This window comes from Pinus tabuliformis, chromosome 6, assembly GCF_031772625.1.
Source record: "Pinus tabuliformis cultivar Carrire ecotype Pingquan chromosome 6, CPIR1, whole genome shotgun sequence".
Lineage (NCBI taxonomy): Eukaryota > Viridiplantae > Streptophyta > Pinopsida > Pinales > Pinaceae > Pinus > Pinus tabuliformis.
In genome coordinates, this window is record NC_142292.1 from 337,160,727 (window position 1) to 337,178,588 (window position 17,862).

Here is a 17,862-nt window from a genome sequence, read left to right on the forward strand (position 1 = left end):
AGAGCTGATTAGAAGGCAGTGTGAATTATCCAGGCCAGGTAGTACAAATCCCAGGCAGAGCGATTTGCCAATGAGAGGGTTCGAGCAGGCTAGGAGGCCAAATTGTTTGCACAAGGGAGAAAATTTCTCCAACTGATTTTGCCAAATTATTTCCGGAGGATTGCCAGTTCGGCATCCAGTTGTAATAATTTCCAAATTGCTGCATAATAAAATAAACCCTCATCTGCTACACCGGTTTTCCCTTCGGGGTTTCCCTGGGGACTTTTATGTCCAAAAATATTAGTGTCATTTTTATTGTGTGTGCATCTATTTCTCAATTCCTGATTTTACTTTCCACAGTGTATTTTATTTGTGAAGATTGCAATAGTGAGCTATTCATTATTTGTTGTTAATTAAATAACAGAAAACAAATAAACTGCATCAGTTAGAAGAATAGTTTCCAGTAATTGTAATCAAAGAATTTTCATATTTTCAAGGAAAGTAGAGGGTATTAAGGCATTACTTTATGCTATTTCCATTCTGCAAGTTGATTGGCTGTAAAAAGCAAGCATTAAATGGCAGCAGATCAAACTACATGGTAACTTGGACCAAATTCATGATGAAATCACATTCTAAAGTTAACTTATATTAACTTAACAATAATTATGTCACATATTAATAATTAAGTGTTGGGGGTTTTGTAATGTACACCTTTTGATGCAAGGCCAACGTACTGACTCTCATACCTTTCAATAATATATTAGATCAAAATTTTCTCTTTTCTGTGTCACTGTGAATCTGCAATGGCATATGTATGTAATTTTGACATGGTATCAGAGCTACAGAGTAAGGCCTCAAAGCGATCATGAATACACAACACAAATGAGACCAGAGTTTGTGGTACATGTTGGGAAGATCTCAGGAGGTGGCATATGGAAGCATAACAGAAACATACACAAAAATCTGCAATTTGAATTTAATTTTTATTAAAATCATTTTCATTAATTAAAGTTTGCCTAAGATCAAAACATTAGAAAAATATAAGGTGACACATCCAAATATTTTTGAAGGGAGAAGAAATATTTGCTTGGCAGAAGATGCTGTGAGTGTGCACAGGTTTCAAGGTACACAATGACCACAAACCTGCACGATGTAGTGGAGTCTGACCTGACAGAATAGGGGTTTGGTAGCAAATATCTTGACGAGTTACAAAATAAAAAGCTGTATTTAATATTTATAATGCAAACCAGAGTAACCTTTTATTCAGATAGAAGATCTCAAATGTGCTTCTGATTGTGCAGAAAAGAACTTACTTGCACAGCAGAAAGAGAAGCCAAGAATGGTGTATTCGCCCTCTCTGAAAGAATAGACCGAACAATCTCAACACTGACTCCTTGGTCCACCTGCTTGAATTCAAAATCTCACTGCCTTTAAGTAACCTTCCAACTAAAGATTAATTTTAGGATGATTCCAAGGCAAAAAGTTAATTAACCAACTTGAATATAGTTTCCAAATTGAAAACACAATGAACTTTAGACAGCATCCCTTTGAGTGCATTATATCATATATCCAGTAAATATCACAGGTTTTCTTTTCAAATATTATGCAACAGAAATCTCCTGAATAGAAAAGGCCATAGCTGATGAATGTGCTTATAGAAAGTTTCGTCGAAATTATCTAGCAGTGGTTCTTTCGAAAGTGGGTTCTTACATTTTTGGTTGTTTTGAGAAGAGGAAGAAGATGCTATCTTTGGAAAACAGGGCTAGACTCTCAAAATAATTCTAATTACACTTGGTATTATAACTCAACACTAAGTGTACTAAGTAGTAAGTACACTATGGTAAGCATATACAAGAGCTATAAAATGAAAAAATATATGAAATAACTGTGATTTTTTCCATTACCGGGAACCAATATAGGATTGGAATAACCTAGCATAGAGAAATATCAAAATAAATAAAATGAATTGTCAAAGTTTGGGACAGGGACAGTATAGCGGAACACCACACATAGAAAAGAAACATTAACTAACATCAAATAATCAGTTATACTGATCATAAATCTGGACAAATCAGCATCCATTTAGTTTGAAATTGGTTCATCATTGCTGTTTCTCACTAGTAATCAAAATGTCCAAATCATGGTGCATCCATAAATCATTATATTACAGACGGCAATCAAATTTTGTATACCATATCAGATGTATAATAAAAAAAGCACAAGGATGGATTTAGGGTCAGTTTGTCATAATCAAATCACTGCTTTTATCGTTAGGACACCTTCTGGGTTTTGGGAGGGTGTGAACTGCTTAAAAATAGATGGATGGGGCTCCACAACTACAGTAAGAAATAAAGAAACAAAACCGAATTTTATCAATGTTTTCTTCTTTTCTCTTTACTTGGACACTTCAAGGGACAACTGCACATCCCCCATCGTATAGATGGAGGTCTAGGCATCCTTGTTTAGTAGGGAATTTCATGGGGATGTCTCCAACTGATCCCCCATCCACAGTCCAAGGGATGAAGCTCAGCCCTGATTGACACATCCCCGAGGTTCACAAATAATCTTCAATGCCATTGCATTTATCTTGTTCAGTTTGGCTTGGAGAACAGTACAACAGATCTAGGAGACAAATCAACATCCATTTAGTTTCAAATTGGTTCATCATTGCTGTTTCTCACTAGTAATCAAAATGTCCGGATCATGGTGCATCCATAAATCATTATATTACAGACGGCAATCAAATTTTGTATACCATATCAGATGTATGATAAAAAAAGCACAAGGATGGATTTAGGGTCAGTTTGTCATAATCGAATCACTGCTTTATCATTAGGACACCTTCTGGGTTTTGGGAGGGTGTGAACTGCTTAAAAATAGATGGATGGGGCTCCACAACTACAGTAAGAAATAAAGAAACAAAACCAAAAATTTTCAATGTTTTCTTCTTTTCTCTTTACTTGGACACTTCAAGGGACAACTGCACATCCCCCATGGTACAGATGGAGGTCTAGGCATCCTTGTGTAATAGGGAATTCCATGGGGATGTCTCCAACTGATCCCCCATCCACAGTCCAAGGGATGAAGCTCAGTCCTGATGGACACATCCCCAAGGTTCACAAATAATCTTCAATGCCATTGCATTTATCTGGTTCAGTTTGGCTTGGAGAACAGTACAACAGATCTAGGAGATATCTGATAAGGAATTCCCTTATAGAGAGAAATGCAATATAATGATGCACATGGAATACCAAAACATTCAATGGAACCCGTTACCCCTCTTTTAGAGGAGGTACATCTATATTCATTGCAAAATTGTTGAACACCATTGTAAGCCCAAGGTCACAAGTCAAAGCCATGAAACAACCATGTGAGTTCCTGTAGGTATCCCAGACCCTGTGTCATTTTGAGTCAGTTTTTGTTATGGTTGGACCATGGCCGGTCCCTTCGAGTTCACTTTGGGTTCCTTTCATCCTGTACAGAATTGGAGGTCTCTAGGTGAGCTTTTATAGGAAATCATGGTTTTTGAGGCACCTTCTTTTTGTAGTGGTGATCACCAGTGTAGAGGCCAGTCCAGCTGATGTTGGGGGTGCCTATGTCTTTCCACATAGTTATAAGTCCATCGAGTCTGTAGGTGGGCTTGGCATTGATGTTGTATCCCTCAGTTATTTCTCAGATATAGCAGTCTTAGAGTCAACAACATTTTCACACATCCGAGGAAGTTCAAGCTTCCCAATGCAAAGTGGCCCCAGAAGTTAAAAGGTCAACATGCTCCTACATTGTAGAGATCAGCGAGAGGATGACATGCCATGTGGAATTTTTCCATTTGGTTGAAGCATTTTCAAGTTATGGTTACTCAAAGGCAGTCAACAGGGGTGCACAACTTTCCAGGGGTAGAACAGTTAGAGTGTTGCATCATTTTGGAGATGCATTGCGTCTAAAATTAGCTATTTGCCGAGGGGAACAAAATCCATGTTTCAGAATGTTTTTTATCCTCAAGGGCATAGGCGATCCAAGATTTGACCAAATTTCCAAGGGTTTAACTAAGCCTATTTGGCAACACCTTGGACCTTTTTGATGATTCAACATATGACATGGCACTAGGTAGCAATGAGTAGCAAAATAATGTGGAATGCTTGGCCAAGTGGGCAAAGGCATTAGAGATCTTCATGAGGTGGAAATTTAACTTGAAGTTGCGGTTAAACATCAAGTCAATTAAAAAATAGTTGTTGAAAAGGTAAATATAGCTATTCGAAGTTACTATTTCCAAGATGATAAGGATAAGAATAAAATAATTGTTGTTATTAATCAAGTAATTAATCTTCTACAAGTGGTACAAATCTCCAAGATGATCATCTTTATTTCCAAGGAGAGGTCGAGTTGGCAAGGTGAACATTGGGCATCTTCTAGGTGGACATTGGAACAACTATGAGAAATTGAACCAGTGGTCTGGAGAGCAGTCAGGAGGTAGCAAGTACGGAACAGAGGGACAGGAGATTAGCACAGAATAGGCAGACACAGAACCAGAGGAAGCCACGCAGAGGCAGCGGAGACTGCGCAGAGCCAAAAGGGCCTGTGTCATACACGCAGAGGCTGCAGGAGTGATGCAAAAGCCCATAGACGTTGCGTAGAGCCTCAGTAGGCTAACGCAGAGGGTTTTCAGGCTGACGCAGAGGGTTTCAGGCTAACGCAAAGGGTTTCAGGCTGTAGCAGAGGTCAGTAGGGCCTACGTTGGGTTTAGAAAAGTGCTGGAAGTTTGTCTATCTGTGGGTAAGCCAGTTTGGCACCTTGTTGTACAAGAAAATTGCTAAATAATAAAATCCTCCCTTGCTGCACCGATTTTCCCACATTGGGTTTTTCCGGGGACATTAGTCCAAAATAACTGTGTCAATGTGTGCATATGTTTGTTTTTGTATTACGATGTGATATCTGCAGCAGTATTTATTTTAATGTTTATTGAAGTAATTTCATGAATAACTTATGATGAAATAAGTAGGAAAAGTAAATCAGTTGCTGCAGTGATAGAATTTTCACATGGTATTAGAGAAAGTAATCAGAGACAGAAAGGGAAAATCAGTTATGGGTCAAGACCACGATGCGGAGGCATCCACCACAGGGGACTCACACAGATTTTTAAAAGATTGCACAAGAGAGAGAGATTTCGATTTCTCTATGTTGGCTTCCAAGTTGGAAGAAGAAGTGGCATGCATGACTAGTGCTGCATCATCAGAAGTATGGTATATAGATTATGGAGCCTCGTGGCATATGACAGGAATCAGGGAGTGTTTCTCAAAATATCGAGAAGAGAAGATGAACCTTCAGATTACCATGGGGAACAAGGCAAAGTGTACTCTAGTAGGAAAGGGTACCATAGTTTTTCAGACAGAATCAGGAGAGTGGTTCCGTGCCACAAATGTGCTGCATGTGCTAGGATTGGGGAAAAACTTACTTTCCGTGTCACAACTACAAGGCAAGGGCTATGATGTCTACTTCATCAAGGAAAAGGTATACGTCAAACACCCGAGATGGAAAAAGGAAGTGCAGATCGGGATCAAAAGTAATTGGTTGTACAGATTACAACTAGAATCTCCAATGGCACTAATAGGCAGTCATGGGGACAAAAACTTGAACGAACTATGGCACAAAAGGATGGGTCACTTGCACCATGGAGTTCTGAGAATTCTCAGGAGCACTGTAACAGGAGTTCCAGATCTGAGTACGGAACGAGATGATGTGTGGAGGGGATGCGCTCTAGCAAAGTATGCCAGGGCAACATTTCCTAGGAGCAACCACAGGGCCAAGAGTGTACTAGGATTGATACACTCAAATATCTGCGGACCTATGTCCGTCAAAGCTCTCAGCGGTGCCGAGTATTTCCTTACCTTCATTGATGACCACTCAAGGAAAACTTGGATCTATTTTCTGAAAACCAAGGATGAGGTTTTATGTCGATTCAAGGAATTCAAAGCTCTAGCGGAGAATCTGACAGGTAAGAAAATATAAGTGTTGCGCTCAGATAATGGTGGAGAATATGTCGATAAGGACTTCATTGATTATTGCGCTAAGGAGGGCATCAAAAAAGAGTGGACAACTCCCTACAATCTGGAGCAGAATAGGGTGGAAGAAAGGAAAAACAAGACTGTTGTAGAAGCAGCTAGGGCCATGTTGTATGATCAAGAATCAGGATATGCCAAAATTCTTGTGGGCAGAAGCATGCAACACAGTTGTCTACGTTCAAAACAGGACTCCTCATAGGGCATTGGGCAAGATTACTCCAGAGAAAGTCTTCATTGGGAAGACACTTGAAGTTAGTCATTTCAGGATATTTGGGAGTTTGGCGTATTGTCGTATACCTGAAGAAAAGAGGAAGAAGCTGGATCAGACTGCAGAAAAGGGGTATCTGGTAGGATATAGCGAGAATGCTAAGGCATATAGAATCTATCTTCCACGGAATAGGAAGGTAGTAGTACGATGAGATGTAAAGTTCATGGAGGACAGAGCTTTCAGAAGATCTCGCGAAATGCCTTCCAAGGAGTAGTCAAAAGAGGATTTGTTGCTCATGCCTCTTCAACCAACGAAAGTGAAGAATCCTTCCTCAGATTAGGAAGATTCTCAGGATGAGGAAGAGGAGCGAACAGAAGCACTTGTTGGCAGAGGAAGAACCAGCAGGGAACTTTGTCAGATTCTGCATGATGCAGAGAACTTCATCGTCGAGCCAAGGAACAGTAAAAGGGAGTGAAAACAACTAGACAGGTATCAGGCTTTAGTAGCTCAGGATGGAGAGCCTGCCAGCTTTAAGGAGGCAGCTCAACATCAGGTCTGGCTACATGCGATGGTGGAAGAGTATAACTCCATAATGGTACACGATGTTTGGGAGGTAGTGTGAAGGCCTCAAGACAGATCTGTGGTAGGCTCAAGATGGATCTACAAGATCAAATATGTTGCAGACGACAATATTGAAAAATACAAGGCCAGGTTTGTGGCTAAGGGGTATGCTCAAAAGGAAGGGATTGACAATGAGGAAACCTTCGCCCCGGTATCCAGGTATACATCTATTAGAACTGTGATATCTCTTGCAGCCTAGATGGGATGGGAGATCCATCAGATGGATGTCAAAACGACATTTCTAAATGGGTTAATAGAAGAAGAAATATACATTGAACAACCAGAGGGCTTTGGAACTCATGAGAAGAAGTCTCATGTATGCAGACTGAAGAAAGCCTTGTATGGGCTGAAGCAGGGACCAAGAGCATGGTATGGTCGAATAGATGGCTACTTGCAGAAGATGGGGTTTGTCAAGAGTGACGCGGATCCGAATCTCTACTATCTGGTCGTAGAGAGCGAGCCACTTATCTTAGTATTATATGTGGATGATCTCTTCCTGACAGGATTCATTGAAGACTGCAAGAAGAATCTAGCCATAGAGTTCGATATGAAGGATTTGGGACGAATGCACTATTTCCTAGGGTTGGAAGTTTGGCAGCAGAAAGGAGAAATCTTCCTTGAGCAAGGATGGTATGTTACAGAAATCCTGAAAAGGTTCAGGATGGGAGACTGTAGATCTATGGCTATGCCAATGATCACCAACTGGAAGAAGATTGATGCATCAGAAGACAAGGATGTCGATCCCACCCTATACTGACAGCTCCTAGGGTCCCTGATGTATCTAGTCAATACCAGGGCAGATATTTGCTACGGTGTCAACACCCTCAGTCAGTTCATGGTGGAACCAAAGAGGGCTTACTGGGCAGCAACCAAGCACGTTCTCAGGTATTTACAGGGAATAGTTGATTAATGGCTCTTGTACAACAAGGGGAAGGATATCAAGTTGAGTGGATTTACTGATGCAGATTGGGCAGGAAGTTCAGTGGAATGGAAAAGTACCTCTAGGTGTTGTTTAAACATTGGATCAGGAATAACCTCTTGGTGCAGTAGGAAACAGAAGTTTGTGGCTCTAAGCTCATCTGAGGTAGAATATATGGCAGCAAGCACGCTTCGTTTGAGGCCATATGGCTTAGAAAACTGCTGGTAAACCTATTTAGAAGAAATATGGAGGCGACCAAGATCATGTGTGATAATCAGAGTTGCATCAAACTCTCTGAGAATCTAGTATTTCATGGTAGGTCAAAGCATATTGATATTCGGTGTCACTTTGTCAGAGATTGTGTCCAACGTGGAGTTGTACAGTTGAGATACACTCGCACAAGGGAAAAAGTGGCAGATATCCTCACCAAGGCCTTTGGAAAGTTAAAATTTGACTACTTCAAGGAAAAGATGGGGATGGCAAAGAACCCCTTTCAAAAGTAGTGTGTTGGCAGCACGAATGAAGAGGGAGTTGCAATGCAGATGCAGTGTTGGGAGAAAGGACCAACAGCAGCACAGATGCAGTGTTGGGAGTGTTAGCACTTGAAATTTCACCTCAGGCTGAGAAAGGTAAACCTCAAGGCTACATCAAACCATTCAGCCTCGTAGCTAGCCCTACGGGGCAGGAGAAGGCTCTCTCCGGTCAATCTCGGTAGATCTTCAATGGGATGAGATGACCAACAAGGTAACACTGATATTAGGCTAGTAAACTGATTTAAAAGGTTGATTTGGGGTTTTTTGGGGTTTTTGGTGGCAAATTGAGGAGCTGCAATTTAGGGTGCGGGGATTGGACACAGTTTCTGCAGGGGGGTCTTTGGGGCGAGGTAGGAGCCTGTATTGATGTCTTTAGCTGAAGTGGATGATTAGGAAAGAAAGATAAGAAGGCTGAAGAGAGCAAACAATGAATTTGAATTCTCTTTAGACAGTAGAAAACATAGAAATTAAACAAATTTAAAAGCAGAGCATGGCAAGCATGAATTCTTACTTTAACACTTCATTTGTTTAATATGCAGCAGTATAGAAAGGAAATGAATCACATAACAAAGCTTACAATAACATGGAGAAACACACCATCAACACATGAGTCCACAAGAATCCCAAAGATGACTGCAAAACCCTGGTCTTCCTTAGCCAAAAATTGCAGAAATACAGTGAAAATATACAATGATAGCTTCTCCCTCAAGAGTCCAACCATGAAAATGAGCAAGAAAGTACATAATATAGATGATCTAACCTCTTTCCCTGCCTCCATGGGTCGAGCTCACTATCCTAGGAGTTGTTTGAACCACTTCTAAACTAAGCACTAGAAAATAGGCAGTCAAAACAACTTGCCTCTATAAACTTGGAAACCAGTTCATACATTCAATTTTTACCCTTTACATGCAAGAAACTTCTAGAAGAGTTAAACAAGAGTAAAAGTATCCAAAAAATGTCACAATTACATCCAAGAGGACCACCATCCACCTCAAAAAGTCAAACTGGAGCCAAACTGCGTTTTCTGGGCTGAACTGGTCAAATCTGGCATAATTTCCTCAACGGGTCGCGCACATTTCCTCAACGGGTCGCGCACTTTGGAGCTCTGTTTGGAGGCCTTCCCGGTGTCAGAATGAGGTGCAGGATAGCTCGTTGGAAAGGTCTCTGAGTCTACTTTCCAACCCAACTAGAATTTTTGGATTTGGAAGTCATTTGCCCAGTCAAAAGTCAATTCTCCCAAGACTGCTTCTGCAACTCAAAAAAGGGGCAGAAAGTCAAATTTTGTCTGTATTTTGACCTTTTGGAGGCCCAAAACTCCATAAAAACTCAAGTCCATCCATAGGCATGTGTAACTTTGTATGACAAATCTAGAAATGTTGAGTTTTTGCAAAACGGAGCTACGATGACAAAGGGTCTCACCGGGGGTGAGACCCGTTGAGAAGCCAAAACCTGTAAATTTCCCAAAAATACCAAAATTACCCAAAATTCTCAAAAAATTTTGGGATTTGTGCTGTGGCTGATGCTAGTGAGTGCCATGATCCTTGAGGGATGCCTCCGCCTAAGAGTCTCGGACAACCTCCTTTGGAACATTTTCATTTTGGCCTTGCAAACATGCATTCTTGCCCAATAGTGATTCTTCATGTTTCTCAGCAGCTTTTTCTCTTGGTTGGCCTTAGCCAACAGCCTCTCCAAGTGGGCATTCTCCTGAATGAGCAATGTCTCTCGGTCAGCAGGCAATGGATCACCGGGCCTCCTACGGTTCAAGACTCGGTCGCTACGAATCCTCCATAGCTCATCAAGTGCCTTCTCCTCCTCTAGCTGTGTTCCGCTGCTCCAGGTAAGTGATGGTCCATTGAGCACCCTCAAGTCTCCTCTATAAAACATCATTTTCAGCCCTGAGATGCTGAATGATCTCCTTCGCCTCTTGGCTAGGAGAACTGACCTCAAGATCAATCACCGGATCCTCATGAATCATGGGCTCTTTGCCCCTCTGCAGTACCTGTGCTGATAAAGAAAGCGAGGCCCCTTCCACCTGATGTGGAGATAACACTCGCTGAGCTGAAGATGAAGGCGAGATCCCTTCCACCTGCTGTGGAGATAGTACTCGCCTAGCTGCAGCAAATAAGGCCCTTGGGCCTTTCTAATAAGTGACCAAAGGAGTGGAGCTAACATGTCGGGTGACGGGAGCATCAGGTTGCTGAGATGGTCCTCCCTCCTCATGAATGACCTCCTGATGTGGCTGAGGTGGCACTGTGAAAAACTCACGAGAGATGAACTCCTCCCATGAGATGCCCTGCTGTGTCAACTGATGCAATACTACTAGCTGAATCAAACCATAATGGCAAAGGCTCCTGTACTGCTGGGCCGGGGTCTTCCTCTGCAACATGGGCACCATCCTCTGAATGTTATGAAACAAGAAGACCGGGATGTTCATCATCCGCACTCGGGTAAAATGCATCAAAAGGCGAATGTGATATGAATACACCTGTGAAAATCTGCCCTCACAGGTAAAATAATGCATAATAAGCCTCATGAGGGGAGCATACTCGCTCCGGAGAAATCTGAATGGGAAAACACCCGTCAAAAGTCTCACGAATGATAGCCGGACATAGGGCTCAAAGTGAACAAAATCAAGCAACCTTTGCTTAGACCACACCTCACCCACATTTGGTATCCCTGTAGCCTGTGAGATCACCTCAGGTGTCAATATGAAGTTCACCCCTGCCAGAGTGACATGTCCATCATGGAGGTGTAAGACAAACAAGCGGGCCAACTCTCTATGATGCTGAATCTGAGAGATCCTCTCACAAAACTGATAGCAAGACATGTACTGGAAGCAATTCACTGCCAAAGGACAGGCCTGTAATTCTGCCAAAGAAGTAGGCTCCTCCCGCTTATGATGTCCTCCCTTACCCCCTCTACGAGGCCTCCTCTGTTCCTCAACCTCTGTAGATGATGAATGGTCATCACTTTGCTCATAAGTTTCGGTTTCTGACATGGTTTTGGAGCAAAGTGGACAAACTAAACTGCTGTCTCTGCCTGCAAAAGGTGCTGAAATCTATGCTCGACCGATTGAGATGAGTTGAAGGGAGATGGAGGAATTCGTTTGAAGTTTGGAGGCAAACAGCTCAACGGGTCGCGCACCTCCCAACGGGTCGCGCACCTAGTAATTTTGCACTGTGGAAAGGTTCTGGACGGGTCGCGCACTGCCCAACAGGTCGCGCACCACCTTCAACGGGTCGCGCACCACTCTGCTACCCGAAATCACTGCGATTTTGCTCCTTTTGCCAATCACTCTCTCAAACCACTCTTTCAATCGTTGGGATGCACAATGAGAATAAAAAGGGGGAAAGTTGAACCTTTATAAACTTCATTTGAAAAGATTTCATCCATAAACCCACTTTATAAAGTTTATTTTTGACACTTTTTAAAACACTGATTTCTTGGTTTCCTTTACTCTGAATTTGACTTTTTGAGTGCTTTGCCTTGATTCTTTTTGCAGGTAGATCATCTGAGGGACTGTGGCAAGGGGACCAGGGTTATTGCTGCCTTTTTGAAGACTTTTTGGAATTTCATTCTTTTTACAAAAATTTAACATGACCTTGGCTTTAAATACAGAGTTTTTAAATCCAAGGTTAGAAATGAACTGTACATGATGAAAATATCAAAGAAACATGTTTACAAACCTCCCTCTGGCTTGCTGGGCACTCAAGGACTTTCAAAGACATGACCTTGCTGAGACAAATGACCAAAACCCTAGACCTAGGACCTTTGACCTTAAGACAAAACAAGACAAGCTTGAAAAGCTCAATGACTGATATGACCTGATCCAGCAAAGCCAAGAGGGGTATAAATAGACCAGCTCCTCCATCAGGGTTATGGCATGCCTAACGGGATGCAAACTTTGACACTGATGAGACACCTACTAATGCAAATGCAAAGAGCTTTGATCACTGATGGAGGGCTTTCAGGACCGACACTAACATTGGCTCCAATGGGGATGGTAGCTCCTTGGAGGTGCCAAAAACCTTAGACCTCTGGGAGAGCAGACCAGTGCTTTTCAATCATTGGGCAATGGAGTCATTATTTCGGCAAACGACACAAGACTTTGACTCATTTATTGAATGAAAACTTGACTGAAACTTAACTGGAACTTGACTCAAACTGACTCGATGGCAAACTGAAATAACTTGAAAAACTCACTCAACAGACCAAACACAAATGACTCATGACCGACTTAAAACAGAACTTTACAAGGCTTTTGGAAAAACGGCAGCAATCCATCAAGATTTGGAATCATGATGACAACCACCTGCATACTAATGAAATATATACAATCATGTATAATGAGCTTTCCAATGTAACCAATCCAGCAGATGGCTACATACCAAATTTCTGCTCTCGCTTATCTCGAGCAGGCGAAACGATGAACCTGTAGGCAACTCAAAATAACCACTGAAACCAAAGCTTATGATAATGAACCAGGCAACATTTATCTTTTCTAATGCTTGCAAAAGAACGCCAAAGGGATCTTGATAATCCTGAAGCACTACCTTGTTTGGAGATCCAGCTGCAAAAATATAAGTACTCGCTTCATTCTGATCTGAAAGAACAGTGGGTTGCTGATTGATAGGAAGGCACAGAGAAGTATAAGTTTCTGCCATATGAGTGTTGGCTGTAAATTCCTTGACTGTGAGAAATTTTGACATATTGTCTCTCTCAAGCTTATATTCCTCAACTTTATGGTCTAGGTCATTCTTAAATAGAAAACAATCTTCAAGATCATCAAACATGACAACCTTATCATCTTCATGAAAGAAACTATTATCTGTTTGCTGATCTATAAAACTAATTACAAGACTGTCATCATTTTCAAAAGAGGAAGAAGTTTCACCAACACTTTCGTGACCATGTGCACACTGCCGATTTGCTTTAGCTTGGGTTGTAGCATGACCTTTCAAAAGCTGATCTATCTCCTCTTCAGACAAAGGAGATAAGACTTTCTGTTTCCCTTTGCTCAAACAAGTCTTGTCTTCTTGAAATAACATGAAAAACATGAAAAATCTGAATGACAGTCCTGATCTTCTGAAACTTGGAAACATTGTTGATCATCTTCATATGACATGGCAATCAAACTATCCAAATTATGATTGAAAGAAGAGTTTTCACTTACTTGAACAAAGATCTCATCTTGATGTTCATGAGCTGGCTGAATTACCTCCTCATGCAGGCTCTGTTCTGATGGCATAAGGACATTTGGATCAAGAACTTTGTCCATGATTTCAACAACAAAACTCTCCTTTTCAGGATTCGGCACAAGGTATTCTTGGTCACCATGATCTGAATTTTGTTCTGAAATAGCTGAGTTGACTGCATTACGTTCTAAAATTGAATCTTGGCTACCTTGCACGATGTCTTCTTCTGTGGGCAGATCTGAAACAAGTTCTTCTCTTTCATCAATTACAGCCATATGGCCATCTTCAACCTGCTGATCTTGACAAGTATCCTCTAATATTTCTATGTGCTGCTGAAACGGCTTTTCATACAAGGCTTCCATGATCTCTTCATCCATGAAATTATCATCTTCATAAAACTTCTCAAGGCTTTCAATAAAACTATAGGCATGCTTGCAACAGTCTTGAACTAAATTTAATGATGGATAAGAGTCCTTATATCGTTCAATGAACATAGCATGAAAATCCTTTAAACAGTAAATACAAGCAGGCGGCAAACTTTCATACCATGATTGGGCTTTACCTTCCAGAGTGGCCAAGAATATCTTCATCAAGCAATCTTCAGGAAAATCCACCTTCAACTTGCGAATATGCATATGAAATCTAACCAGATGTAGAGCAGCGTCCTTCTTACCATCATCATTAAATATAGGCAGATTCCTTGACCAATCTACCTTTGGAATTTTATTTGGAAAACCGGGGATGTGATCTCGGCTCAAGGGAGCATATCTTCTTGCAATCCGATCCATCTTGAAAATCTCAAAGCTACTGATCTCTCTGCAGTGAAGTCACCATGAAGCATTGATCTCTGGATTTTTCAGTGAAGGAGTCGTCAGTGAATGATTTCAGCCTTTCAAGTGTCTGATCGTTGTCCACCATCAACAATCAGATCTGAACTTGATATATGTACTGGGGTAAAATGCAAATGAAGTGTTGTATTCACAAGCTCACGGAGATGGACTAAAGCAGCGTTTATCTACTTCCGCTTATGCAAAGAAAGAGCGTTTCGAAGGCTACCTGGCATAACTTCAGGCTCCGTCTAAGACTTATGAAATAACACGTCAATGAGCAAACGATTAATTTGTTCTCCCCAGTATGGTCGCCAGTATGTTAGCACTTGAAATTTTACCTCAGGCTGAGAAAGGTAAACCTCAAGGCTACATCAAACCATTCAGCCTCGTAGCTAGCCCTACGGGGCAGGAGAAGGCTCTCTCCGGTCAATCTCGGTAGATCTTCAATGGGATGAGATGACCAACAAGGTAACACTGATATTAGGCTAGTAAACTGATTTAAAAGGTTGATTTGGGGTTTTTTGGGGTTTTTGGTGGCAAATTGAGGAGCTGCAATTTAGGGTGCGGGGATTGGACACAGTTTCTGCAGGGGGGTCTTTGGGGCGAGGTAGGAGCCTGTATTGATGTCTTTAGCTGAAGTGGATGATTAGGAAAGAAAGATAAGAAGGCTAAAGAGAGCAAACAATGAATTTGAATTCTCTTTAGACAGTAGAAAACATAGAAATTAAACAAATTTAAAAGCAGAGCATGGCAAGCATGAATTCTTACTTTAACACTTCATTTGTTTAATATGCAGCAGTATAGAAAGGAAATGAATCACATAACAAAGCTTACAATAACATGGAGAAACACACCATCAACACATGAGTCCATAAGAATCCCAAAGATGACTGCAAAACCCTAGTCTTCCTTAGCCAAAAATTGCAGAAATACAGTGAAAATATACAATGATAGCTTCTCTCTCAAGAGTCCAACCATGAAAATGAGCAAGAAAGTACATAATATAGATGATCTAACCTCTTTCCCTGCCTCCATGGGTCGAGCTCACTATCCTAGGAGCTGTTTGAACCACTTCTAAACTAAGCACTAGAAAATAGGCAGTCAAAACAACTTGCCTCTATAAACTTGGAAACCAGTTCATACATTCAATTTTTACCCTTTACATGCAAGAAACTTCTAGAAGAGTTAAACAAGAGTAAAAGTATCCAAAAAATGTCACAATTACATCCAAGAGGACCACCATCCACCTCAAAAAGTCAAACTGGAGCCAAACTGCGTTTTCTGGGCTGAACTGGTCAAATCTGGCACAATTTCCTCAACGGGTCGCGCACATTTCCTCAACGGGTCGCGCACTTTGGAGCTCTGTTTGGAGGCCTTCCCGGTGTCAGAATGAGGTGCAGGATAGCTCGTTGGAAAGGTCTCTGAGTCTACTTTCCAACCCAACTGGAATTTTTGGATTTGGAGGTCATTTGCCCAATCAAAAGTCAATTCTCCCAAGACTGCTTCTGCAACTCAAAAAAGGGGCAGAAAGTCAAATTTTGCCTGTATTTTGACCTTTTCGAGGCCCAAAACTCCATAAAAACTCAAGTCCATCCATAGGCATGTGTAACTTTGTATGACAAATCTAGAAATGTTGAGTTTTTGCAAAACGGAGCTACGATGACAAAGGGTCTCACCGAGGGTGAGACCCGTTGAGAAGCCAAAACCTGTAAATTTCCCAAAAATACCAAAATTACCCAAAATTCTCAAAAAATTTTGGGATTTGTGCTGTGGCTGATGCTAGTGAGTGCCATGATCCTTGAGGGATGCCTCAGCCAAGATACGGAGTGGGTTGGTCTTCTTCTTCCGCCTAAGAGTCTCGGACAACCTCCTTTGGAACATTTTCATTTTGGCCTTGCAAACATGCATTCTTGCCCAATAGTGATTCTTCATGTTTCTCAGCAGCTTTTTCTCTTGGTTGGCCTTAGCCAACAGCCTCTCCAAGTGGGCATTCTCCTGAATGAGCAATGACTCTCGGTCAGCAGGCAATGGATCACCGGGCCTCCTACGGTTCAAGACTCGGTCGCTACGAATCCTCCATAGCTCATCAAGTGCCTTCTCCTCCTCTAGCTGTGTGTTCCGCTGCTCCAGGTAAGTGATGGTCCATTGAGCACCCTCAAGTCTCCTCTGTAAAACATCATTTTCAGCCCTGAGATGCTGAATGATCTCCTTCGCCTCTTGGCTAGGAGAACTGACCTCAAGATCAATCACCGGATCCTCATGAATCATGGGCTCTTTGCCCCTCTGCAGTACCTGTGCTGATGAAGAAAGCGAGGCCCCTTCCACCTGATGTGGAGATAACACTCGCTGAGCTGAAGATGAAGGCGAGACCCCTTCCACCTGCTGTGGAGATAGTAGTCGCCTAGCTGCAGCAAATAAGGCCCTTGGGCCTTTCTGATAAGTGACCAAAGGAGTGGAGCTAACATGTCGGGTGACGAGAGCATCAGGCTGCTGAGATGGTCCTCCCTCCTCATGAATGACCTCCTGATGTGGCTGAGGTGACACTGTGAAAAACTCACGAGAGATGAACTCCTCCCATGAGATGCCCTGCTGTGTCAACTGATGCAATACTACTAGCTGAATCAAACCATAATGGCAAAGGCTCCTGTACTGCTGGGCCGGGGTCTTCCTCTGCAACATGGGCACCATCCTCTGAATGTTATGAAACAAGAAGACCGGGATGTTCATCATCCGCACTCGGGTAAAATGCATCAAAAGGCGAATGTGATATGAATACACCTGTGAAAATCTGCCCTCACAGGTAAAATAATGCATAATAAGCCTCATGAGGGGAGCATACTCGCTCCGGAGAAATCTGAATGGGAAAACACCCGTCAAAAGTCTCACGAATGATGGCCGGACATAGGGCTCAAAGTGAACAAAATCAAGCAATCTGCGCTTAGGCCACACCTCACCCACATTTGGTATCCCTGTAGCCTGTGAGATCACCTCAGGTGTCAATATGAAGTTCACCCCTGCCAGAGTGATATGTCCATCATGGAGGTGTAAGACAAACAAGCGGGCCAACTCTCTATGATGCTGAATCTAAGAGATCCTCTCACAAAACTAATAGCAAGACATGTACTAGAAGCAATTCACTGCCAAAGGACAGGCCTGTAATTCTGCCAAAGAAGTAGGCTCCTCCCGCTTATGATGTCCTCCCTTACCCCCTCTACGAGGCCTCCTCTGTTCCTCAACCTCTGTAGATGATGAATGGTCATCACTTTGCTCATAAGTTTCGGTTTCTGACATGGTTTTGGATCAAAGTGGACAAACTAAACTGTTGTCTCTGCCTGCAAAAGGTGTTGAAATCTATGCTCGACCGATTGAGATGAGTTGAAGGGAGATGAGGAATTCGTTTGAAGTTTGGAGGCAAACAGCTCAACGGGTCGCGCAGGCCTCCCAACGGGTCGCGCACCTAGTAATTTTGCACTGTGGAAAGGTTCTGGACGGGTCGCGCACCGCCCAACAGGTCGCGCACC

At 42.1% G+C, this 17,862-nt stretch overlaps 1 protein-coding gene across 7 annotated transcripts in view; it reads right to left on the bottom strand.

Annotated features, from left to right (window-relative positions):
- EDD1 (glycine-tRNA ligase) overlaps positions 1-17,862 on the bottom strand; it is a 508,476-nt gene that overhangs the window by 106,941 nt on the left and 383,673 nt on the right. For 5 of the 7 annotated variants that reach the window (XM_089415669.1, XM_089415668.1, XM_089415671.1 and 2 more), the window contains one exon: positions 1,293-1,382. The exons of the other annotated variants lie outside the window; for them this stretch is intronic. In XM_089415669.1, coding sequence (XP_089271795.1) covers positions 1,293-1,382 — 90 coding nt within the window. The remainder of the gene's footprint in view (positions 1-1,292; positions 1,383-17,862) is intronic. 7 annotated transcript variants of the gene reach the window in all.